Below are 26,635 nucleotides of genomic sequence, written 5' to 3'. Positions count from 1 at the left end.
TCCTGGACAAACACTGGGCACCACCCTGTCCCTGTCCTCCGCCCATTGCCTACATGCTGCTCTTGGGTGTTTTCCATGCAAAGGAAAAGGACAGGACAAAGCAGGTGCTGCCTCCTTAGGAAAATTAACAGCATCTATTACTATCTTCCAGATGATAATTACGTGCAACCTCACTTGGATTTCAGTAACTTGAAATTGCACCTCACTAGCCCTGAAAGAAGCATTAGAATAATGCAATCTGTCTTAAATACAGCATAGAATCACAGAATGGCCTGGGTTCAAAAGGACCAAACAAAGACCATCCAGTTCCAACCCCCTGCTGTGTGCAGGGTCACCAACCAGCAGCCCAGGCTGCCCAGAGCCACATCCAGCCTGGCCTTGAATGCCTGCAGGGATGGGGCACCCACAGCCTCCTTGGGCAACCTGTTCCAGTGCGTCACCACCCTCTGGGTGAACAGCAGGTGATTCTGATCAGCTAATTCACTTACAAGCAGCTGCACAGTATATGGTTTGATGGACTGATTACAGGACAAAAGCATCACGCCATGGACCATAGGGGCTACTGAGGGCTTGGACATGGGCACATCAGACACACTACTGGACACCTAAGGTTAATGGGGATTCCTTCTCTTTTACAGGATGGGGAGGATTCCTGACTGTTCTGTACTAGAAGCATAAGATCTCTGTGTGAACAGAATAGCACTAAGTGCCAACAAGAACCTGAATGAGTCAGCGAGGAGCTAATAACTATAGCAATAATAATAGTAGTAGTAATAATAACAGAGCTGTTTTGGTAAGAGGAAGCCAAGAAAACTTACTGGACCTTTTCAGAACTCATTTGCTTTTCATTTGGTCCATCCTACGCCTCTCAGGAATGCCCCAAACAAAATAGGGAAGGAGCAGAGACAAGTTTACTGCCGGGTAGAAGAGCTTTACCTTTAGAATCATCTACAATGGCTACAACAGCTGCCCTGCTGCAGGCTTAGAGCAACAGAAAAACCCATGGTCTCTCAATACAAAAATACAGCCATTGCTGCTTGGAAGAATGAATATAGACGTCTGCCAATAGCAGTGCTTGCCAAATTTCTAAGAACACGGATGTATGGCAGTATGAGCAGCCACAGGAAAGATGAACACAAACGATGCTGCACTGACAGTGCACAAAGTGCCTCATGCTTCACCTGTTTAAGGACTGGAATGAACGGAGCACACAGAGGGGAGGGGGATTTACTGCTCAGTGCAGGTGATGGCGCTCAGCTGACACGCAGGAGCTGCTTCCAATCAAACACCTTTCACTCCCGTTATCTCCATCCATGTGAACTGCTGACACCTCAGGTGCACTGAGCACTGCACCCAGCTCCGTCCTGACCCCTCACTCCTCATTCTTCAGGCTGACGACAACACCAGCCGCTTTACAAGGCACAAACGGCACTAAACGTTACAGCTGATGCAGCTGTGGGGTTTTTTGTTTGTTCAGCTTAGAAACTTCTGCCGGGCTCAGAGCGGGACGTGGGGCTCAGGGCCGCGTCTGCCCCACAGCCCCCAGCTTCCATCACAGCAGCTCATGACTTTGTTCAGGCAGCCCCGGCTCTTCTCCCGGCTTTACTTTCTGTCTGGCTGCCCGGTTCCTCTCCATGGCTGTAATGCGGACCTCCATCCCGCTGCCCGACCCGCATGGAGCCGTATCGGACCCCGCTGTCCCACCGCCCCCCCCCCGGCCCACGCTGAGGGGAGGAGTGAGGCGGGAAGGGGACGCTCCGAGGGGAGGAGGGACAACTTTAGAAGTCTCCATATGTCTTTTCCTTTCAGGAAACACATCCTGTTCATGTTTGACTGCCGTGGCAGCGGCTCTGTTTGTTGCAGTCGACTACGCCCTGAGGCTCACCAAAAACAGCCACAAAAACAGCCATTTCCTCTGTGTGGAGCTGGGGGGGCGGAGGGGGAGCCCTCTTCCTCACGGCAGCCCGCGCCACTCGCAGTTGTGGAGCTCGGACAGACACGGCGGAGCACATTCCTCGGGATACTCCAAGCTTTCCCGTCTCCTCTGGGATGACAACATTGGTCTGAGTCCATTGGGCTTTAAGAATGCCGTCTGTTGGTTATTGCGGGGTATTCTGAACCGTGCGTCCAAACGAGGATCCCGCACCGTGGGTGTGTTGGGGCGCCCTGCCTGCAGCCTGGATCCACACAGCCTCGGCTCACAGGGAATGGACCCCACCGGGCTGGCACTGCTCATCAAGGTGCAAGAAGGTGGATAAGCCAACGCTGGGAAGGACCGAGTCTTAAACAAGCTTCTTGGTGTTCGTATTTTATGGAATTACCCTGCCTACCTCACGGAATTCTCATTTGCTTCATCAGAAACGCCTCTGGAGTTGACTTTGAGAATGAACGGTGATGTCCTCTAGCCACTTCTAACATCCCATCCGAGCCGCCTCCATTTCAAGCCCCATTTCAATGTGCTGCAGCTGACTGAGACCTCGCGTCTTCTGCTCATAGAGACTGGTGGCGAGCTGACAGTCAGATATGACTGTCCAGAAACTGGTAGCCACAGCCGTGTTGGTAGCCTTGGTCTCGCTTATTCTAAACAATGCGGCTGCCTTTACTCCTAACTGGGTGTACCAGACCCTGGAAGATGGGCGTAAGCGCAGCGTGGGGCTCTGGAAGATGTGCTGGCTGGCAGAGAGGAGCAAGGCAGGAACCAGCACGAGCAGCAGGCACGGGCAAGGGGAGGAGCGCGAGTGTGAAGCCCTGGGCTGGGGCTCGGAGTCAGCTGGGTTCCAGGAGTCTCGCAGCACTGTCAAACGTAAGTTCCATCTCTTCTCTGCTTATGCTGGGTGGTCATAGATACGATGTACCAGGTCCTGGGGAACATACAGCTCAGCAGCTCTGACATCAGTGTTAGCCATTTGAATCTGAACATTTCTTAAGGTTAACAGTCAAATAAAATCAGGAAAATGAGAACCATTATGTCCACCCTCTGGCAATGAACTGATTCCTCCTCCCTGCCCAAAAGAATTAATCTGCACTGTCCTGTTTTATAGCACACAGAACCACACACTTTGAATAATCCATCCATGTTTCAGAGGTTTAAAAGTTGGGGGTAGGACCAAACCTGTAGGTTGATTTATAGAACTGAGCAATGAAAAATCTGCACCTTGTGTTCACAGTGTGGAGTTCCAAAGCACCCTCTCACTGAGCTATAGCAGTAAGGCTGTGCTTAGGATACCTGTGGTCACCTGGCACATCTGTGCTGAATCACAGCTCACAGCTCCCAAGGCACTCAATGGGAGAGCCCCTGATTCCAGCAGCTCCCAGGGGCCTTCAAACAAGCAGCCAGCAGAGGAGGGCTCTGAGCAGCGCTGCCTCGGGGTTTGTTTGTCAGGGAGACTCAACCAACACTAAATGGATCCTTCAAGGAAATGAATTCAAAGCATTAAAGGTCTATAAAGTTCATGCCTTGGCAGACGCTAGGATTTTTTTCTAGAGATTTTAATACTGCTTCTGAAGACTCATAACAGTAACGTTAGTAAGAAAAAAGGCTTTTTTTTCATGGTTTGAAATATGGAGAAAAGGAAAAATGCTCCTAAAATCTTTTCTATCCCTCTTGAGACCAAACGAAAATAGGGGAGGAATTTCTTTTCAAAATATGCTTTCACGTGGGCCCACACAACATCATGTTTTCCAGAAAGCAGCCATTGCCTTCTATGCACACACTAACATCATCACTTGAATGATGCTCTGATTATCATCTATCAGTCAGGTTCTGATTTAACAACCTGCTTACCATTCACAAACTTTACAAGTACCTGGTCTCAGTGGAACAGATAGAATAAGTTCCTGTGCACTGACTTGGGCTTCTGCAGCTTTTTAAGCCCGCTGCCTTGTATTTCCTGCTGTGCACAGTTCAGAAGATGGGTGGTGCTCTAAAGATAGTCATACAACTGGTTTCATAGCAGAACGGTGTGGCAGCAAGTTCTTACGTGAAACAGAAGCAAAATGTGATAGAACTCTTAAAAACATAATAACCACAGCACAGTCATCCCCCCCTCTGATTCTCTAACACCAAAAAACTTCTGACCACGCTGCACAGTTCAGCAATGCCCCTAAGCCCCACAGCACTAACAGCCCTGTGGACAGATGGAGCTCATTTATTTGTTAGTAAAGGTCACATTCTGTTCCTTTTTGTCTGAAGAACACTATGAACAATTTGAACTACAGCAATAGAAGTATTTTTAAGGCTCTGCTTGGTTCTTCAGGGTTGCAGAGGGACTGAATGGCAGGATGCTTATTTCTACTCCAGATGCCAAGAGCAAGATAGCCATAGTTCTTACAAGTAGCATAACCACTGACAGGGAGAGGCACAGCATCACAAGTGACTACGTGACTCCAGAAGGACTAAATATAAACACCTGCCAGCCTCAGAGCATGATTTATGCAGACACTTGCACTGTGAGGAGCAGTGCTAGGCCAGGCTGCTGCTCTGCGTGGGAACTGCGCCGGCTTTTGTTTGCAGAGGTAACAATTCAGAGTGACACTGGCTGCTGGTGTTTGGCTGGACTGAAGCCATGCCATGGCAAGCACTGAGCATCACATTAGTTTTTCTACATTGACAGATCAAGAACAGAGGGCCGCTGCACTTGGAAGAGACAGCTACCAAGGGATTCAATACAGCCAGGTGCTTACTGTGCCCATAGGTGCCTGTCCACAGATGTAACCTGCTGAGGCTATTGCACAGTCAGTTCACAGTGCAAGCTCCAAGCTTGTGATTTCCCTTCCTAGCACCTGCAATGTTATCAGCATTTCAATTAGTGAAATGACTAATTGCAGCAGCAGAGGTGAACGTGCAGTCTTTCTGGAGGTAAAATTTAAGAGGTCTGCTCTTCAAATTGGAGTCAATGCTCATTTTAGCATGGATTTTACTTTTACTTAAGATTTCACTGAGCTGTCATAGTTCAGTCTCCAGAGCATCCCTTCAACAGTTTTCCTTTGCACTGTGCCTTTGTGCTGATCCAATCAATGCTGCCATGAAAAACCAGTATAAGCACACTTACACAGAGTGTACTGTTCTGGCTTTTCCTGACATTTGGATATAATGTGGATTGTAAAAGTAATTTGAAAAGGCTGAAAAGGTACAACTTCATTGTAAAGGACCACACACTACTCCCAGCCTGAACCGTGGGCAGCTAAAAGCTTGGGCATAACCAGCTGTTCCTTTCTAACTGCCTGTCACTGTGAGGGGGATGGCTCTCATTTGAGGCTTTAGGAAGACTTGTCAGCTATGCTTCTGCTAAGGAAATGTGTGCAAAGACTTCTCAGACTATTTAATGAAGTAGATTTGTTAGGAGCAACAAGATGCATCCCTTCCTAGGCCAAGGCCTTAGCAAAGCGTCAGGTTCCGGATGAAAACCATGCGCTCAGAATGTCTTCATTGTGTTAGAGAAAATCTAATTACTTTGCCAATTCAGATAAATTGTATCAGAAGCAGCAGATGATCTCAGCCTGCAGACACAGCTTGTAAACAGACACCAAGCAGTGTAACTTTGGAGATGAAGAGAACTGAAGTTAGAGGTAACCATTTTAACACTAACACAATCAGCACGAACAAGCAGGTTTCCTGAAGTACTGACAAACTCACAGATGCAATTCAATTAGCAGCAGCTTAAGGTGGTGCTGTCCTTCAGTGCGACGAATTCCTAAGAGCTGACTGAAATTTACATTGATTTTTCAGATTTAATCACGCTGTGCCAAAGCAGAGGTAGGTTAGCAGCACACTCACAGACAGACCCTCCAGCTGTGAAGCCATGGTGAGATGTGCAGGTTCTGTACTGTTCTTACAGGGTGAGGGAAGCTGTGCTGTCCCACGGCTGGTAACTGCATTACAGAAGCTGGATTGAAGTTCACACAAACAATTTTGGAAGTGCTGTTTCTCAAGGGAAGTTGTAGATAAGTTTTGGGGCATCTCAGGCTGCTTAATATGAATACATACATCGTGATGTAATCTATCAACAGCTTGAATTCTCACCTATCACTGTTTTTTCCTATATGCAAACAAAATAGGGAAAGAAAACTTGAGACTTGCAGCAATTAGCACCATCTGATCTATTCAGTGAGATCATCCTTCCCAACAATTCTGAGACACTGTGAATTACTCTCTATTATGACTAATCTGCTTTTGCAAAGCACGAATAACCCTGGGGCTATCATGTAACATTGAATTGCTGCTTGCAAATAAGCAAATCAAATCAACATTTCTAATCCAGATGGATAGTTCTGGTCTAGGAAATGAGCAATGCAATGGGGAATTTGAACTGGTGTCTCTGGTGTTAGAATGAAACAGCTTCATCCCAGTAGGAAGCGTGGAAGGGCACTCAGTTATTGTCCTACCTGATTCCACAAAAATAATTGCTTTCATGTTTCATAAGATCACACCAGTTGTGATCTTATGTGAGGTCTGGAGACACCGAGATCCAGAAACCTGCTGCCGAAATAGGAACAGGCCTTAGGCAAAGCTCTCCAGCTAGCAATGAATCTTTTGTTAACTGTTTCTCGGAATATAAAATTTGGGTGGTTAGTGCATCCAAATTCAATCAGATCAGCTAAGGCACTTCTGAAAACCTGATGAAAATTAATGTCTGGAGCCTTTCTGTTTGTGATACTCTGCGCACTGAGCTGCTTGTATTTCAGAATAGCAGTGACATATTGGCAAGAGACGTTGAACTGGCACGGGGATATTTACAAAGCCCACCTTTTTGCTAGAGAGGAAGGAAAAGGATGAAAACAGGACATCCACCAGGTTAACAGGAAAAGTAGGAAAAGAAGCCTCACTGAAAGGACTGAGCTTTGCACTGAATGTATTCTATCCAGCAGCCGGCTGAATCGGGTCTCTATCCAAGACTTGAGATATAAATATCTGTAATTATTTCTGAATTTGTTCTTTATCTTCAGTGTGTACAAACATATAAGGTCATATAACTTTTCTTTTACATATATACGATGGCAGAGCACCCAGCTGAGAACTGTCAAGCACTGACATCATTACAGAAATACAAGAGTCTTCTCAGAGAGTCCAAAAAATCAATAAATGTTACAAGAAGGAAGATTTAAGAATTCTCTATTTAATGCTCTGTTATCAACATCTCTTAAACCAGTAATATACTGGCACTGGCCCACAGAATGCTTAAGGACAAGAGAGCTACAGATTTCTTTTGCTGTGAGATGGTTGTTTTGGGGCCTTGAAAACCCAAGCCATGAACCAAGGTTCCATTTCAATCAGTGCCATACAAATACAGAACAAAAGGACAGTTCCTGCAGCACACAGCTCTGACAGCCGATTACACTGAGAATCTTTGCAGGGCAGAAGCCCAGAGCTTTTCGTGGGCTGTCCTTGAAAATGAGCTACTTGCTTCAGCCCAGACTGTTTGGCACTGAAGCAAAAGTGACAGGATTTTCATTAACTAAAGGAAAGATTTCCTAAAGAAAATCTGTTCCTAATCAGACCACAGCAAATGCAATTAAGAAGGTTAAGACTGTGGGATTGTCAGGAGTGGGAAAGATACACAAGAATCATTTGCTATGGACTGAGAAGCTTTACACACCTGCTTAGCCAGGTTTTTTAATTTCCTTTTCACCCTCAACACCCCCTCCTCCTTTTTTTTTTCAATCTTATTTTAACTGGAGGCTTCTTTCTCATGTTTCCCTAGTGCAGTTTGACATGATGCGCGCCTGTAACCTCATCGCTACTGTTGCTCTGACTGCTGGCCAGCTCATCTTCGTCCTGGGCCTGGTGGAGATCCCGCTCATCTCTCAGGATACCCAGTGGTGGGAGGAGGCCATCGCTGCCGTGTTCCAGCTTGCCAGTAAGTGCACTTCTGTTTTTAAGGACAAATTCATTCATCCCTACTAAATCCAGGTGGCAAAGATGGTTACTTGGAGAAACTTTCAAGTGATGAGGCATAGCGTAAAGGCTCAAATGTCAAAGTAAACACACAGTGATTTTGCAGTATATGGCTAGAAGCTTTCATGCTGGAAATATCAGAATGTTTCTTCTCAGTTGGCAGCAGACTAAGCCATTCCTATTTCCAATGGAAGCTGAAAGCAACAAAACCATTGCAGTGTATTCCCACCATTTAGCAGGACAGAATATACCCCAGCAGCTGTTTGAATGCAGAACGACAGAAAAGATTTCTGACATCTTGATGGAACACGAACGTTTTGCTTTCAGTTAACAGGGTTTTGCACTGTGAAGATCAGCTGCACTTTGATACACAAACGTATCTTGCAGTCTTGCAAAGAAAGCTGCAGTCCAATTTTAACAGGGACAGTTGTAACTGAAATTCCCACAGTGATTCTCATAGACAAAAATTGTATATAGAAACGAGTGAGGGAAGGAGGAAATGGTTTTATCACAGTATCATATTGAGAGTTTTGCAGTAATGCCTTTCTTTACATAAAGCCACTCAGTATTTATTATACTGATCCTATAAAAATCCATGTCATTAATGGAATATTACATTCAGATCGCCTACAAGTCCATATTAAAAGCATATCATTATTATTAATGTACCCAGTAGGTTATAATCACTGTTGTTGTTCTTTAAACACTGAATATCTGAAATGGTATAAATGTGAGATCTCCAGTTCACACTGCTACAGGACCAGCATCTAGCCCAGCTTATTTAAATATGGTCCCCATAGCAATAACCACCCACACTAAGGGTGAACCTGAACTTCAAACAAGAGGAGACTGCAGTAACAGCTTCTGTATCTCTCAGAGCATCCCATCCAGCTTCCAGGTGCACTGGCTCAGTGCAGAGAAGAGCCAGACATACAGACTCACCACAGACCGGCCTCCCTACAGCCTTACGTACACCACCGTCTTTTGCATAACTCTCTCTGATCTTTATATGCAGTGCTGGCCTTACTCTCACTCCTTCTCCTCCTCCCCCAAAACTCCACATGTCTGTTTTTCACAGAGGAAATGCATTCTGGCCCTGTTTAGATTTGTTGTTTCATTGACAAGCAGCGCAGTGGACAGCCCTGGGCCTTTATTCTATCAAGGCTGCTAATTTTAGACTTTTTTTTTTCCTGTGCTGGAGTCAGTTTTAAACACAGTCAGAGAGAGACTGAAGGGCGCCAGGATATCCCGACACAGGAGGAGGAAATGCCTGCTATTACCTGTTATGCAAGCTGAACCTTGAAATCCCCAGTGCTGGGAGGGGAGAAGGGAAGAAAGCCAGAGTCAGAGTGATTAACAAAACACTAATGAGAATGGCTGAAGAAGCTGCTGAATCAAGTTCATCTGCTTGTCTGCATTCAAAAGGTGTGAGGAGATGGATCCGGCTGCTCATGACAGCTACACAGAAAGACGTCATGCTGCATGAACCCAAGCTCTCCCATTCGCACAAATGATGACTTTGGTGGCTATTCCCCCCTGCCACCCTCCTTCACAATTACACCATGCTGTCAGATGGCTGCCTGTCTTGCAGTCAGTGCCACAGCACCCATTTTACACCTCATTTGCTTAATGCAAATTTTACATTAAACAAATTCCCTGAACACCCATCCTACATGATCACATCCAGTCGTCAGGCTGGTCGGTTCAAGGTCAAACAATGACAAAGACTCCTCAAATAAGCCACTGGGGAGATTCCCATGCTCTGGGGAGATTCCCTCTAACTCTGGTGTATGTCTGGTATCTACCTTTTGTCTCAATAGCAGGTAGAAACAAAACTAGCAGTCACTGAGACTGAAATCCAGCATTATGGAGGAAGATTTAAGTATGCAGCTCAGAATCAATGTGAACCTGCCATTTACTTATTTTCGTTCACAGCATATAGCTAAAGCATTGTGCGGGTTTCAATACAGCCTCCTGATCTCCAAAAGAAGTCATTTTTGCTTTAAAAAAACTAAGCATACTAAATACCATCTTCCAAACCCTATTGCAAGTCCAAACCAACCATCTCTGGTCCCATGAGAGACTCCAGGCTTCATTCTGCCACCTGCACAAGTGTTTGACTGCCATTCAGAAAGGATGGACCTCTGACAGAAAATAAAGCCCCAGGAAGCAACGAGGAAGGAAAGAAGAGAGCAAACAGCGTTGCTCCTGGGCCAGCAACGGGATTCACACAGCTCCAAAGCCCTGCAACCTCACACCTCCCAGTTAACAGGAAGGCAAACTGTTTGCTTTGGAAAAAGAATGTGGTGAAGATGGAACCAGTGTTGGATGTGGAATTTTGTGTCACTGCTCAGAAATTTCTCTCCAGAGGGCTCTTCTTTGCTGTTTCTTTTCCCAAGGAAATGTTACAAACTCAACACGCTGAGCATAGGATGGGTAACAGAGTAACCCAAGCAGTTGTAAAGGGAAATCCATACTAACAGGATAGGAAAAAAAAGAGCACTTAGAAAATATTGATCTACTGAAATCAGAAACCTGCCAGACTAGAACCCAGCTAATGGATTCCAGCCAAGACTGGAATTCTGTACGATGGTGAATATTAGGCAGTAGAGGGAAATGTTAGGAACAGAGGAGGAGAGCAACTCTAAAATATCCTTTATAGTAGATCTCATCCTGGTTTCAGAAAGCCCAAGTTTGAAATAAACCTGAATAATAACAGTTAATATTCAAACTACTTATCAGCATTAAATTACTTTAATATTGAATATCCTGAAGATTAAAATGTTTTGTCCCCCACTGAGCTTGTCACCTACAGCCAAATAATTGCAATTTTACGTCTTCTGAATTTCAAGCCTTGCATTCCAACTTCTCCTACTGTGTTTTTCAGCTGACAGAATTATTTCACTCCAGATCCTGACACAGCTGGGGAAACCTGAGTTCAGACATACTCATGTCTGTGCTATTAAGCCTTAAAAAACAGAAGAGCATTAGATCACTTACCCACTCTCTTCCTTCTCAGTATTATAACTTTAGATCTGTTGATAGCCAGAAAAATGTTAATGCAGAACAGAACAGTAGAGCAGCCACTGGAGAACACAGCTGACTGAAATAATGTCAGCAACGTGATCCTGATTTCTGTATAACTTCCTTCCACCTTTTGCCTTCGCAGCACCCACAATCACGGTCTGCTTTAAAAGGAGATTCTATGGAGCTCTAGACTAATACTTCCTGAAAAAAGAAAGCAAATTAATGACTCTAAGTCTAAAAATTGTATGAGAAAGAAAGGATTTGGCTGCTTGACTTGTGCTAAATGTTCTTATTATTTCTCACTTATTTTACTGCAGCACCAAAACTTGCATGTTCTTTACGTGGACTGCAAACCTCAGTGATCTGGCTTTCAAAGCCTGCAGTATTAACCAGAAAGATCTTAACATATGGAAGACTGTCCTGCTTATTTGGACTGAAATGCTTCACCTGAGCAGCTGAAACAGCAAATGGGAAGGGCAGGAGCTCAGAAGTGTGCTGAACTCTTATATACACTTAAAATTCATTTAAATAAACAAAAAATATTTGAGCTGGAGATGTCTGAAAGTTACAGCCTGTGCCCTTTAGCCAAATTTATATATATATATATATATATATTATTTTTTAAAGTAGATTTCTAAGATTCGAAGTTTCTAAGATTTCTAAGCATTGGCACAGGCTGCCCGGAGATGTGGTTTAGTGGGCAGTGCTGGTGGTAGGCAGGCGATGGGACTGGATGGTCTTAGAGGTCTTTTCCAACCTCAATGATTCTGTGATTCTATGAATCCAAGAAGGCAGCATCAGAGCACTGGGAAGATTTATACAATGCAGCATGTGTCTGGGGAAAAAAAAACCCACAGAAGGACGAGGTGACTATGGAAGTTCTTTTAAAATGCTAGAAGTCTGCAGCTGGCTAACGGCCAGCCACGGTCAAACAGGAAGTTCAGTACACAGATCTAAAACACAAGTTCAAAAAGTAGCATTCTCCCAAACCCACCCCCACCAGCAGTCAAATACTGTCCCAACCAAAAGTCTTCCTAGTGAATTTGTTATCTGTTTCCTTCCCCAGCGGAAAAGCCCCCCCCCATTCAGGCTTGTTTTGCTACAGATGGGAAACAACTAGAGATAAACAGCAGCTCTATGGGAAAATAAAGTACTTTAAGTAATCTCACCAGGATTTTTAATAAAGATCTGGCCTCTGTGCAGACTTTCAGACAATACACAATAAGTGACCTGAAACTGATTGAAATACGTTTCTTCCCAGTGAAATTAATCCAGGGAGATTCAGCTTTGCATCTGAAAGTTGCATGAATTTTCAGGAATATTCTAGACAACACAATAAAATGCTGATTTAAATTCCTACCACCAGTAACAACCACAGGGAAGGCTGTAAAAAAGCAGGAGACGATAACTCCATGAAAATACTTTAGCTACGGCAGTAAAGCATCAGCCACATCTCAGTTTAACTCTCTTTCATTACAGAAATTAGTTCCTATTGCACCAACACACCAGGATCTGCAACCATGTGCTACACATGATAACTTGCAAGGCTTTACCCATTAGCCTGACAGAACAGGCAACTTGGATGTAACCATATAAAAGAGGCCTACCAAAATTACACACACACATATATTTATATATCTACTTTCCCTGATTAATTGTGGAAACTGTAGAGTAATGTGCTTCCAACTCTCCCACTTCTGTCATGCCTTTTTCTCCCTTAGATGTCAGTTCCTGTCTAGCCCATTGCAAAGATTTCTGCACAGATGCTGTTTGTCGCTGAAGAGCTGCAGTGACTCACTCCTGCTATCTGCCAAGTCAGGGAGCTCTGCAACTCATTATCTCCCAGTTCCCTCTCGTTCAGACACTGGCACAAAACTGCAAAAGAAGAGAAAGCCTGTTGCATGATTGGCTGCTCATCTGAGCTAGGGTTCAGGCAAAGGGCCTGTGAAGGGAAATAGTCTTGCTAACATAAATAGTTTTATTTTGAGCCCTGTAAGGAAGCCTTAGCTCTTTTTCCTGGCAGCTAATTTCTCCATCAGATAGAAGGATGCTCGTGAAATCAGCCCATCTAGCACAGAGATTTGCAGCCACTCGGGACAGTAATTGGCCATAAGTGATAGATAAGCAAGAAATAAAAGGATAACCAATATAATTAAAAGCTGTGCTCTTCCATGGGAAAACCAAGGTGCAGAGCCAGGTGCCTCGGACCATCTCAGAGCACTGTGGTGTATCTGTGAGAACAGTTTCCAAGTGCAGCTAATTGAGAAAACAGAGCATGCAGACACTGCTGGTGCTTCCTAAAGAAAGGCTTACCCTGCACTTGTCCTTGCCCACGCACTTCAGGAGATAATATCTACAAACCCTTCTGGCTGCTTATGGGTCTCTGTTTGTTCTCATCTTCCTTTGTGAAGGGGTCCCTCTGTCAGTGCAGCTTAATGAGATATGGTGGTTAAGGTATGAGAACTAAGAGAAAGCCTTTTTTTCTGTTAGACATATTGGCCTCTGTTGCGATCTGAATTGTCTCAGAAAGCTGAAAAGCAGTTTTACTTGGGAATAGGGTTAGAAAAACAAACACAGTGAACAGGGAGTAGAAAACTAACTGTGCTCACTGCTGCATTCTTCAAGGAAAGGGCATTCTTATTAACATTAGAAAGTGGGAGTCGAGGAACATGGATTCTTCCTGTTCTAACGTGCCTGTCCTGCATGACTGGAAAAGTCCCCTCACCTCATCTCTGCAATACGACAGCTATTTATCAGTGGTGCTCACGCACAAAAAAAGAGGGAAATCTTTTTTCCTTCTCCCATGTTTTTGCAAGTGACGTTGTGACATCAGTGGATGGAAATACGAGATAAGTGTGCTGTTGTTATTCCTGTATCAACTGCCTTTAAAGGAATTTAATACTGTGCTCACTGTTGGAAAAGGAACAGAAGCTTCTGGCAGCCTCTGCTGGCACATTAAAGAAGCAGGACCGTACCCAGGGATTCCACCCTCTTTCTTTTTCTTTTGTTTGCTTTCATGCACACACACAGAACATATGTTCTTTCATTTCTGCAACACAGAAGGATAAAACATGAAATACAACAAAGTAGGAGCAAGAAATTTAGACCGGAGTCAACAGATGTGAGCTGAACGTTAAGGCACCTCGTTCTGCACATATGATCGTGTTTAAACGTGAGTTAAAGAACACGTGCAGCACAGTGTAACAGGAAGGGAAAGGCTTCACAGATTCAGGAATATCAGGCTTGTAGCATCTCGCCACTAAAGAAATTCAAGAGTAACTGAAAAATTCTCGCACTCTTTGCAGGTTTTGTTCTGGTCATTGGATTGGTGACTTTCTACCGCATCGGACCATACACCAACCTCTCATGGTCCTGTTACCTGAACATTGGAGCCTGTCTTTTGGCCACACTGGCAGCTGCCATCCTCATATGGAACATCCTCCACAGGCGGGAGGACTGCATGGCGCCGCGGGTCATCGTCATTAGCCGTACCCTGACTGCTCGGTTCCGCCGGGGCCTGGAAAATGACTACGTGGAGTCACCGTGCTGAAAGCATGGACTCAAAGGGGGAAAGATCTCCGAGGAGATCTGTGTTGGATTTTCTATAAATATATGCTATAATTTAAAACTAAGGGTTGAAGGACATCACAAAGCTCACTCTTGTGGGCAGAGGCCCTCGATTATTATTTGGATGGGCTCCATCTATATACATATGTATAAAACATATAATTTTATATATATTATATTGCCCTCTTCCTCTACTGTACAGCTCAGAATATTGGGCTGTCAGAATCCCGACGGCATCACAGTGACGTGTCAGCAGGTGCAGCCGGAGCAGGTAGATCAGATGAGAATACAGAAGAGACAACCTAACATTTTCTGCCTGGATAAAGTTGTGTTGCTCCCTTACTAACATCGAAAGCTTTGGGAAACCAGTGATGACCAGTTAGTTTTCCTTTGGAGCTGACAGGCAGCCTGAGAAGGCAGAAAACTCACTGTAGAATAAGTGATGATTAAGTGATGATTTTTAACAGCTGTTAAGATTTCATGGCTTTTTAGTCTTCCATCCCATTCATCCATTTCAAGGAACTTCTCATTAGCTGCAACACCTTCTCTTTTCAAGCCACAGCATAAAGCAAGTGCTGCAACTCTAATAGTTCTAAATGGTAAGGGACTGCAGAAGAATTCAGTTCAATTTTCTCCAGATACTGCTTTTTTCACCCTAAGAGAGAGGTTTAGGTTTATCCTATATGTAAATAGATACCATTAAAAATGGCAAGGGCGTGGAACAGGCCTTACATGGTGCTGAACATCTCCTTCAGTGTTACACTGCGGGCAGATCTACAGAAGGTGATCACCTGGATTCTCTCATAATCATAGATACTACTGATTTGCTTCACAGGAAATTATTAGTAACAATTGATATTTCAGCCCACAGAAGTTTCTTCCTGGCTTGCTTTAACATTTGCCAGGCAACTTCCAGATTAGAGTGCTACGTTAGGACACCCAGCTCTGCCCAGCAATGCTCAGAGGCACCTAACAGAATATTGGAGACTGCACCTGATACACCAACTGGAGAATAGGACAAAGACTTTGCCATGAGATAAAACATCTGTCCATTAACTTCATATGGTAATGAAATGAACATAATTGCCTTCAGAATTAGGCACGATGCCTGTTAGCCTCACAAGGGCTCACAAGGTGTTGCACACAGCCTTTAGGAAGAGAAAACAACCGGTCAAAAACTGTTGTGCAAAAATACTTCAGACGCAGGGAGTATCACAGTGACAGGTGTCCAGTAGCTGTCAGCAGAGGCTCCTCAGCACTAACTGACAGATCTGAAGGGCTGAGCTGTGAATACGAGCTGTGACTGCCACAAACTGCTGTTGTGTTGCTCCCAGCCGATGCGCTGCTCCTCTTTACTGCTATTTTCACCATACTTTGCCACACTTAGAACGTGATCATCAAGCTGGCTCTTGAATTCTGTTCTCAAACTCATTTCTGATGCAATAAGAAACTCAACCCCAACTGCTACTCTGCATTGTGTTTATAGTCAGCAACCCTGCGCAGGACAGAACACCTTAATGCTGACAAAGAGTTTCTTCTCACAGTAGGTTTGTAAAAACCAACTAAAATTTGTACTCACTCTTCTGCATTACCTCCTGGAAAAGCTCTATCTTTCCTAGAAGCAACGTGCTATGGTTAATTGTGGGGGTTTTTAAGATTAAACTATTTGAATATTTAAAAGACATTATATTATTTCTTCTAATATTGCAATATCCGTATTATAATAATGTACATTTCAATTTAAAAATCAGCTACGTGGTCAGTAAATTCGTAATACTTGGTATGACTGTGATTATGTCAGATGTATAAATAAAACTACGAATGTTCACCCTCCTCCAGCGATGATATTGTGGACTTTGTGCCAGACAAGGGGGAAGGTTGCTCATTTTCCCCCAGACTGTGATCAAAACCTGCAGTTCGCAATGCCTCGTGGACAAAGAGTAAGCAGAGTTTACATTGAAAATCAGTAAAATAAAGATTTCGTCTTTCTGAGAATGAGGGGGAAAATGGAATAAAAGAAAAAGTAGCAAGTGAGATGGAGAGGATGGGAACAGCATGTCAGCTTTCACTGAAAATCTGCTCTACTCATAAGGAAATGTATAGAAACATGCTGTACCTTTTTATCAGCTTGATGGATTTGAACGCCTCATCCATGTCTCCAGCAGTCAGATAGAAGCTGAAGTTCAGCATGGCATCCCGGGTAGCCTTATCACAGTCTCCTAATCCAATGAAATCTCTCATGGGTCGTCTGGAAGCCATCTGCAAGACCGTGGAGCCTGACTCCGCTTGTCCTTTCCCAGCTTCCCCTGGCTAAAATGAGCACATTACCATTTAGGTATCACAGAGGATGAAGCCTACTCCTTTTGGTGTCTCAATGGTAAATTTCCATTGCAGTCCCAAGTTTCCTATTCCAATCACAATTTTCCAGCATTGGCAGTTCAGGGACTTTTAGAACGCCTTTTTGAACGCAGTTAACAACATAGACCTACTTCATTTATTCTTGCCTTCCCATGAAGCTTGTAAATACTCAACCTCAGATTCAAGACATTCCCCATACAACACACAGTTCTGGAGCCCCTAAACCATCATTAATACCCTCACTGGTCACTGAAAACCACCCCAAAGGAATTTTACCACTACTGAGACACAGAATAAGATGGAAGTCAATCATCAGTATCATATGATCTGTCTAGAGTGTAATATGGTAATTTTCATAACCCAACAGCAGAAAATCATCTGAGTCATGAACACCAAATTTCACATGTACCCTGTACCAACCTTATAGCAGACAGCTGAGAAAAGTATTAAGAGTTGCAGAAGCTACCGCAACATAACATCTTAACTATACTATTTTACAAGTTATTAGGTAAAGTAGATGATAAACCCAAAGCACACATTGGCTACGGGCACCTCCAGGGATGGGCACCCCCAGCTCAGGGCAGCAGTGCCAGCACCTCACCGCCCTCTGAGTGAAGGATTTCCCCCTCACATCTCACCTAAAGCATCCCTCTTCTAGTTGAAAACTGTTCCCCCTTGTCCTAGCATTATCAGCCTATCGCCACCAGCTGTTGCATCGACTGGATTTGCTGTATTTAAAGGAGACTGCTCTTGTAGTAAAACACGGTTCCAAAATGAATTACTACATAATGATTAATGAAGTCGCAAAGATGCATGTAATCCTACTGCAAGAGAAAAGCAGCCAATGAAGCAGAGCTGAATATTAGAGTTACAGATACTTACAGGTTTATGGACAAACTCCCTCCAAAAAATTAACTAATGGCAGCAATAATCCACACCGATGGGAAGGAAAAAAACACAAGAGATGTGGTATGAAAGTAAAATAGCACAAGTCATGATGAGGGAGGTGTTAACAGAGGGAAAATGAGCAAATCTTAGACGTTTCAAATGGATGGGAAACAGAAAGAGCAGCTCTAACAGCTAAATACATTTAAAGTGGAAAAATATCCAGACAAAAGTCTCCTTGTTTAAATTAACTCAGTATATTAAGTTAGGTTCACATAATTGCACTACTCTGTTATTCAGAAGAAAATCATGGGATCAGAAGTCACATTGAGTTCCTAAAATGCCTTGGCAGAATAAACAAAAGAAGGCAGCAGGATATTTCATTACCATCACAGATCTTAACTAAGATACTCAGATCAGATCTGTAGAGGATAGGCTTAACTTTCTCCATTACACACGGCATTAAGATACAGACAATTCTGTCTCTATAGTTGAATTTCCAAGATGTTACAGCACGCGTTTCTAGTGTTTGCAGCAAGTGTGCAGTAAGTGTCAGTGCACAGTGGGCATTCTTGCTCTGTGCTATTCTGTGGGCAGTAAGCTCCATTCCAACAGTTAGCAGGCTGCTCTGCTGAAGCCAGCAGGAACTGTCAGCTGTTTGGGGATATGCAAGCCTGACACACACCTCAAATGCAAAAGATTGGTGACTGCATAATAATGGGATTTTGTTGATTTTGAACACCTCCTGAGCTTCAATGTCTGGTAACTACTCCTGTGTCTGTACATCACACCCAGCTCATGGTACCCAGGAAGAGACAAGTCAGTAGCCACAACCATGTCAAGTACACCCACATTAGAATTAACTTCATGTGGCTGTTACAGCTGCCCCTGGGTGTGCCCTGCCTACTGCAGGCTCAGTTTGGTGACACTGGAACCCCAGTGAATGAAAATCCTGAACCCACAGGAGGGGAAGGAATCGTGAAAGATGCCCTCACCTTTTTTGCAAAGTAATAATGTGGTACATCGACACCCAGAAGAACCTCGTACAGTGATGGCAGTGGGAAGCTGTCCTGAAGCAAAAGGCCGTGTTCTTCAGTACTGAAGAATGACACAACCCAAACATCCAGCTGGAAAAGAAAGTCAAGCACCGTTTTGTTTTCGTGATGCAATATTCTGCTCTCGTTTTGTTTTTATTTTCCATATTCAGTTGGCAAAACCTCTCAAAAATAACGACAGCCATTCACCCACATGCGCACACACCTGCTGGAAAGAGCAGAGCCACACACTTCCTCCCTGCAGAAAGCTGCCAAAGATTCACTCTGCATTTCAGACTGTTCCTACTGCAAAGGGCCCTCGAGTTCTGCATCTCAGGAACCAGCCTCATCAGACATATCAGGGAATGCACCAACCACTTAAACATAGTTTGTGTAATGGTTGACTTATCCAAGTCAAGATACAAGCATTTATTTCCAACTGAAGTCTTTCAGACTTCTCATTTCTTAAACAGTAACCACAGCAAACACTCCTGTGGAATAAGGGCTAAAAATCCAGTTGCATTCCTTTCACATCCTTCTCTTCTTTATGTAGCAACATTTTTGCTTCTTTACGTAAGGAATAGTAGGTTGAAGTGTTTTTTTTTTTGCTGGAAGACCCTACCAAGGTATTTTGAGCCATCCCTATTCCATTCTTCATAACATCACTTTCTATGTTGACCTTCCCAGAACCCTTTTTTACAGTCAGTTCAGCCAGCAAAAGAAACAAAGCTTTCCATCTCTAAATGGAAAAGATTAAACTAATATTATGCACTATAGACAAATTTTTAAGGGCCACTGCAGGCTCATTAGCAGGTTAAACAGAAACACTGGACTGATGAAAGCTCTTTGCTTAGATTGTTTCTGATCAATAAAAACTTCCAATTTTTCTACAAGATATTGGAATAAACTATGGGTTAGAAAAAGTACCAATGATTTTCTGCTTGGGTAAGTAAAACATCATGTAGAGCAAAGAGGAACAAAAAGGCCCATACCGTGCTCTCAGTCTGGTTGCTCTTCTGACTTGGGGATCGTGCACCTGGCTCCAGAATTGTCTCACATACAAAAAGTCTCGGTTCATTGCAGTCCCAGAAATGGCAAACAGGGACGTGATTGTGCAGCTCTGGATGCTCCACAACAGGCCTATCAAAACCAAGAAACGTGCAATCACAGAATCACAGGTTGGAAAAGACCTCCGAGATCATCCAGTGTAGATTATCCTCTGGTGAGTTTACTAATTTTGATGATTTAAAATGAAGCAGCGATAAATGCATCGCTCACGCAGACACTATTCGCTATTCACAAGTCAGTGAAGCCGTCATACTAGTTTGTAGTGGCCTCTTATGGGCTGCACGAGACACTACACTTGAGAACAACTCTTGTTACTCCCATTTGCCGAAGTGGCAAGGCAAAATTTGTAAGGACCCTGCTTTATAGGGGAGTTGGATTTGTCAATCTTTAGAGATCCCTTCCCACCCCTACAAGCTGTGATTCTTGGGAAAACAATTTAAATGGCAAAAATTCCCACCTAAATTACACATAGAGTAATGCCAGTATCGAGATGTTGCTCACCTTCACAGGGCAAATTATCTTAAAGCCTCAAGTAATAATTCCCAGAGTCGTTACTTACCTGTCAATACCACTCCCAGAAGAAAGCTTTTCCCTACCAATTCCTTGCTCAGCTTTGAAATCAAACACTGTAACTTTGTCCATTTCAACGTCATAGAAACAGATCTTGGAATCAGTGCCCCCGTCTGCCTACAAGAAGGCAAAAAGTACTGATGAAGCACACAGAAAAAAGCTGGAAGTTTGGATAGCATGTTTATCTCAACTGATTCATATTCTTATAGTTTTGTGTACTTGTAATCACACAGGAGCATTCTTTAGAAGAAGTATCAGAAAATTCCTTGGGGTTCTTCTATTCCAGCGAGTTTGCTTTGGCCTTCTTTGAAATGTTACAGAACAGATTTGTGCTGAACTACTGCCTTCATTGCTGCGCTGCTCTCAGCAAACATACAAAACCTGAACACAGCTTAACTTAAATGCAGCATTTAGCTGCGTGCTTGGATGTGCACCTTGCAGTCCCAGTACAGCGCATAGAGGCTAAAGGTGTATTTCTGTGAGGTTAATCTTGAACCCTCAATAATCATCTTGACCCGCACACCGCTCTATTAACCGGTGTTGAGGCCACAGGGTGCTAAATGAAGTTTTGCCTCACCTTGCTGACAAGGATGCTGACTTTATTGCCGCTAGCATTGCACTTGACAGATGCAATATTTCCAAGGCCAGGAAACAGCTCGGAGAAATTCTTACTATTGCAGTGCACTTTCGCCTCTCTGTCAAAAGGAACAGACTCAAGTCATTTAGTGTCAAACATGCGACAGCAGCCATTGGCCAAAACATTTTTCAAGTTAAAAACAAAACAAAACACCTCCCCCCCTGCCCCAGAAATGAACAGATTGTTTTTAAAGATTTATTAATACCTGCGAGAGAGATCAAAGATTTTAAAGTGAGACAAATCGGTTCCCACAGCCAAGAAGTTCCCACAGACATCCAAGAGACACGGATTCCCCTCTGCTTCAGAAAACACCAGAAGCTGTTTAACTGTTCCCTGAGAAGAAAGGTATAACACCAGGTTGGAACGTTCGGGTTTAACTAGGAGGGATTTTATGTTGTCACGAAGTTAGCCCATGGATCTCTGTGTTAGACAAATCACCATCAGCAAAATGGGAAAAACCTGCTTCAGGTTAAAAACTAGATACGTTGTCTCCTAAAGAGTTTGAAGTTTTTCTTCTGTAAAAATTGGCCCTTTGGTAAAGGACACATGAATACAGCTCCCTAAATGTTCATTAATATGAAGCTGGAAAAATCAATAATACATATACATAAATGAAATGATTCCTTAATCTGACAAGGCCCAGCTCTTCTTGACTATTAAATAAAATCATAAGGATTGTAAGGATTGTATTTCTCCCTTTGGTTGTGGTGGACACAAATAAGCTACAAACCTTAAGCAGTACTCCGTAGGAGTACACAACATACAGGGGATATTTCTGTCCTCTCAAAACACACTCTATTTTCTATTGATAACATATACTCATATGCTAATGATTTAGATAATCATAAGCCGTCTGGTCCTTAAGAATTCTGTTTTCTATTATAAATACTTACTACTGTTAGCTGAAGTGTAGTAGCTGTTAAATGTGACAGACCAAAGGACTCAAAATGTAAAAGAACTCAACTTGTTTTTCCTATGACAACGTACAGTCAACAGGTTTACAGAACCTCCTTTTATCCTTTAAATTGCAACATCAGTCTCTGAAAAACAGTGAGATGTATTCCTTGCTCTGTGTTTTCATCAGCTCTTACCTGCCAGGTACGGACTTGGACCCGATTCGGCTCAACCGTGTACAGATTTTCTCCATGCATCGACAGAACTGGAGAGTCACAAAGGAAAGAGCCTGGGACAATCACAATGAAACCATCATTACAACAAGCAGTTGGCTGGGATGTGTGTGTGTGTGTTGGTGTTTTAAACAGACTAAAAGGAAATGACTACCCCCATCTTGCACCAGCTGCATTTTACAACCCATGACTCCCACTGGTTCTCAAGCTTCTTGGTGTTCTGGTCATGATTTAGCAGAGGGCTGATATGGGTATGATATGATGTGATATGATGTGATATGATGTGATATGATATGATATGATATGATATGATATGATATGATATGATATGATATATGATATGATATGATATGGCAGTATGGGTGGGTTGTGGCTGGACTTGATGATCTTCAAGGCCTTTTCAAACCTGAGCAATTCTATGATTCTATGGTTCTACAATTCAGGAACACAAACATTTCAACTCTGAACAATCAGCTTATTGCTAATTCCAAATCCTACCTGCATTTCTTAAGGTATCTTCTGAGCACTCAAAGACAGTAACTTGCTTCCCATTCCAGAACACCACAGCATCCTAAAGAAACGTAAAAAGATGCACTCAGTATCGCCAGGACTCGTGCAGTAATTTAAGCAGAAACACTGAGATTTCCCACACAACTGCCACCTTTCACTTGTTCCCCTGTATAATGGGTTGGAAGGACTGGGAATGGAAAAAAACTGAAGTCAGTATCCAGAGAACTGCCAAGCCAGTGCACCACCTGAAAACCAGCACAGTATGATCACTAGAAGCCGCAAGAGTACTTCTATTATACAAATGGAATAGCAAAGAATTACATTAAGGACTTGGAAAGCCCAGTCTCTATACTCCTAGCTAGGCAAACAATTGAGCAAACAAACAAAAAGATCAACGTGACCTTAGTAGTGAAGACTCCGTTCACAGTCATATCAACATGAAGATTGTGTGTGGTTCCTGTGCTGAAGAAGGTCACATTAAACAGGCTGGGAGACACCTGCACAGCAGCCACTTGCTGATTGTAGTGACATGACATGGCCTGCTCACTGAGGATGACCACAGAGCTGATGCTGTTCACTGCCAGGAGGTTCTTTCGCGAGCCCCACTGCATATGGGAGCAAGAAAAGAAAGCACAGTGAGTAATCCCATCTGAGACCTCAGCAGTCACAACATCCCAAGAGAGATGAGAAGGGTTAGGATGGAATAAACATTTGGGGTATATATGTACATACACTCAAGCACACACACGGGATAAATTCCAACTTATGTTTTTGTTTTGTTCATTTGTTTTAAAACTATTAGAGACAAATTAGCAAGCCAACCCGTTCTGACAAAAGCAGACAAAAGGTCACTTTATACATAACCTGTCTGTAACACAGTAGCAGTTAATACTGTTAATACTTCAGTTTTGAAAGTTGCTTTACTCGAGGGTTTTCCTCCTTCAGGACGCTGACTGCTCTCTTGGCACTGTGTGCACCCATGGGTTAGCAGGCACAGTTGTCTATTTCACAATGATGGCATCATCAGCTGATGGTTCTGAAGCCTCTTTCTTGCCTTACCTTTATCTGAGTGATATTTCCTTCAAGTTCTGTAGATGCGTGGAGTTTCCACTTCTCCTTGCCCTCCCCTGTGCTCTGACTGGATACTGACGTGTTCCTCCACATGGCCACTCTCCCTTTGTTAGTACCAGCTGCTAGGAGACCTGCCATTCACAGACATTTTAGACACTTCCTATCTTATCAAGCTTCAGAAAAACAAACAGGGCACAGAGCACTAGGCAGCCTGGCTAGTTCTGGAGCCATGGGAAGCCAATTTGAAAAGGGTTCGGAAGCAGAGATGACAGCTGCCCTGGTATTCCTCACCTTTAGCACTGCAGTAAGAAACACAGTTCATACACTCCCCAGCCTCAAAGCCAAACTGCACATCTGGGGAGAGCACATAGTTCTCACCTCGGTCCAAATCCCAGAACCTAAAGGTACACAAAACAAGAGTTAATAACTCTTCTCCTTCCAGCTATCTTGCTAACCTGTCAAGAGGACTTGTACATGGCACTGTTCTGCTATTTCCTTAATCACGGAATGACCCAGATTGGACGAGATTTCAAAGGTGATCCATTTCCAACCCTCCTGACACAGTCAGAGTTGGCCAACCAGTAGGTCAGGCTGCCCAGGGCCCCATCCAGACAGGCCTTGAGCACCTTCAGGGCTGGAGCATCCACAACCTCTGGATGGAAAGAGCAGCAAAGTGGTTTTCTCATGCCAGTAAAGAAAAAAAGCCCAAAGGCCCACACAACCCAAAAAGCTCAAGAGACCAGAAACTGCTCGGCCAGATTTCTCACGTGCATTAAGAGCAGCTTAAAAACAGGATTCTTACCTGAGTACCGTCTCACCCATTGCTGTAACAACAAGGCTATGGTCTATTAAAATGATGTCTGCAGAATTACCAGTCTTCCCACTCAACTTCACCTGTTAACGAAAGTGAATACAGTCAATGCCAGAAGGTAAAATCAACATATTGAATGCTGAAGCATCTAAATTGTTTCGCATGACCCCAGAGTTCAAATGTAAACCCTGAACTGTGTGATAACTAAGAGAGACCAAGGAGTGACCTGCAGAGCACATCATCACAATGTGACAACAAAGCCATCCTTCAGACTTACAGAGAAAGAGCACATTGCAACAAGGAGGGTGCTGCTCCTGCTGACCTGAAATAGGCAACTGAGCAACTGATGGGGATGAAGACACATAACATGTCACTATTTCTCCATGAAATGTTTTAACAAACATTTGATTGCACCCAAATTACAGATGGATTTTAAGAGCATCACCTTTTAATTCAATAAGACAAATTAAGGAGGGTCTCAATGAACAAAACACAAGAGCAAGACGAAAACCATCTTCCCAAGTTCAGTAGCACACTTCTATTTCACCTTTAAGTGTGCACATTTGATCACTGAGGCATGAAAGGAGAAAAAAAGCTGATTCATTTCTGAATGAAGGAAATAAAAGAGATTAAATATTGCAACTCTACTTTGTTGTTCGATGCACACCTTCATGAGCTCCTTGGCATCTCCCTCGAGAGTAATTGTATGCAAGGACAGCAGCAGGTTCTCTGTTATCACAACTAACGCATCTTTTTTCTCCATGAACAGAAGCTTCTGTACACGGTTGTCGGCTGACAATACGTGGTTTGTCTTTCCTTTCTCATTCACGTAGTGCACAGAACCTGTAGTACACATAAACAAGTCACACAGCTCTTAGTTAACAGCTCTTGTAGCCACAGAAATCAAATCTGCTCCTTGTTCCTTCAATGAAATAGTCCTCGAGTGCTAAAAGAAAAAGGGCCACAACTGCTGCCTCACAGTTTGTCTCTGGCTGTGGACAATTACAGCAGCTTTCGCTGTCACTCATCTGGAAAATCCAAATGCAAACAACTCAAGTTGTTTCTGTGGTGTTGTAAACACCACAAATATTTCTCAATTAAAAGTACACTTTCTGCATACATGTGCAGGTATGCAAAGGGCAAACGATGGCTTTTAAAATCCTCAGTGCCCCCACTTGCAGGACTCCCAGTCCGTCTCTAGATGGGGATGTCTACCAACAGATGCTCCCTTTCAAAGCAGCTGCTGACAGGAAGTACCCATAAAATAGAATGGCTTTGGAAGGCGCAAATAGTACCAAAGACCTGTGGCCTACTTCTACCTTGGGGGAGATTATTAGTTTAGAGATTATTATGGAACTGATGAAATGTGAGTCGAACCTTCCCTGGTCCATGCAACCATGTGCCTCCAGAAGAACCTTTGAGTACTGGCCCACAAAGGAACATGAATTTCAGCCACAACCCAATTATCAGCCGTATCATATTTTGTCCATCTACGCCTTGATGGGCAAACTGTACAAAGTGCCGTGGTATACTGGATCACCATAATGGAAAGGGCTTACCTTCAACCTGCTCAGTCACTGGTTCACACCATGAAGGGGTGGAACGGAGCAGAAATGCTGTCATTAAACTGTTTTGAACCACTAATAGGCGAGTTTACAGCAGCTGAGAAAAGTGGTTTTGCTCTCACCGTCAGTCAAGGTGATAAAGAAGGACAGTCCTTCCTGGAGTCCCATTTTCAGAGGTGCTTCTGTTCCAGCTTTTCTCCAGTTAAACATATCCAAGGCTTTCTCATCACCGCTCACAGCAGCTTTTGCCAGCTGTAGGAAGTCTCTGCAAACAAGAGATACTTCATTTCCAACTCCCTACATAACTGAGTGCATTCCGTCCTAAAGAAAGGAATGAATACTTCATAGTATTGTAAAGAGAGAAGAAAGATGTTTCATACGCTGGTTGGAAACCAACTAACCCCCAAAAGATATAAAGCTCATTTAGTACCAGTTTTAGCTTGTATTGCTTCACCCTTTTTCACCCCCTTTAAAGAGATACGTGAAACAAAGAAATGCCCCAGACTGAACA

At 43.5% G+C, this 26,635-nt stretch overlaps 2 protein-coding genes across 4 annotated transcripts in view; one reads left to right on the top strand and one right to left on the bottom strand.

Moving 5' to 3' along the window:
• IFT140 (intraflagellar transport 140) overlaps positions 1-26,635 on the bottom strand; it is a 35,985-nt gene that overhangs the window by 8,085 nt on the left and 1,265 nt on the right. Inside the window, exons 4-18 of one of the 2 annotated variants that reach the window (XM_085514856.1) lie at positions 26,247-26,389; positions 25,227-25,402; positions 24,551-24,642; positions 24,040-24,146; positions 23,737-23,879; positions 23,079-23,282; positions 22,666-22,738; positions 22,132-22,223; positions 21,246-21,373; positions 20,981-21,098; positions 20,393-20,520; positions 19,758-19,905; positions 18,727-18,858; positions 16,605-16,798; positions 12,079-12,796 (exon numbers count right to left, since the gene is read on the bottom strand). In XM_085514856.1, coding sequence (XP_085370982.1) covers positions 12,757-12,796; positions 16,605-16,798; positions 18,727-18,858; positions 19,758-19,905; positions 20,393-20,520; positions 20,981-21,098; positions 21,246-21,373; positions 22,132-22,223; positions 22,666-22,738; positions 23,079-23,282; positions 23,737-23,879; positions 24,040-24,146; positions 24,551-24,642; positions 25,227-25,402; positions 26,247-26,389 — 1,918 coding nt within the window. In that variant the 3' untranslated portion in view covers positions 12,079-12,756. Of the gene's footprint in view, positions 1-12,078; positions 12,797-16,604; positions 16,799-18,726; positions 18,859-19,757; positions 19,906-20,392; positions 20,521-20,980; positions 21,099-21,245; positions 21,374-22,131; positions 22,224-22,665; positions 22,739-23,078; positions 23,283-23,736; positions 23,880-24,039; positions 24,147-24,550; positions 24,643-25,226; positions 25,403-26,246; positions 26,390-26,635 lie in introns of those variants that run through there. The other variant, XM_015877245.3, reaches the window with a different exon arrangement.
• TMEM204 (transmembrane protein 204) lies at positions 1,972-16,321 on the top strand. 2 transcript variants are annotated; one of them, XM_085514865.1, is made up of 3 exons: positions 1,972-2,803; positions 7,706-7,856; positions 14,227-16,321. In XM_085514865.1, exons 1-3 carry the CDS (start codon positions 2,588-2,590, stop codon positions 14,469-14,471), a joined length of 612 nt encoding a protein of 203 aa, XP_085370991.1. In that variant the 5' UTR covers positions 1,972-2,587; the 3' UTR covers positions 14,472-16,321. The 2 variants fall into 2 exon arrangements, with proteins under 2 accessions (XP_085370991.1, XP_015732742.1); XM_015877256.3 differs by having other exon boundaries at positions 7,701-7,856.

This window comes from Coturnix japonica, chromosome 13 (assembly GCF_054131305.1).
Source record: "Coturnix japonica strain WE chromosome 13, WE-NBRP24, whole genome shotgun sequence".
Lineage (NCBI taxonomy): Eukaryota > Metazoa > Chordata > Aves > Galliformes > Phasianidae > Coturnix > Coturnix japonica.
This window is presented reverse-complemented; position numbering and strand designations above follow the sequence as displayed.

Coding starts and splice junctions, on each gene's coding strand:
- TMEM204 (XM_015877256.3), top strand. CDS start 2,524: ATGACTGTCCAGAAACTGGTAGCCACAGCCGTGTTGGTAGCCTTGGTC. Junction 2,804..7,700: donor GTCTCGCAGCACTGTCAAAC/GTAAGTTCCATC, acceptor ATGTTTCCCTAG/TGCAGTTTGACATGATGCGC. Junction 7,857..14,226: donor TGCCGTGTTCCAGCTTGCCA/GTAAGTGCACTT, acceptor CACTCTTTGCAG/GTTTTGTTCTGGTCATTGGA.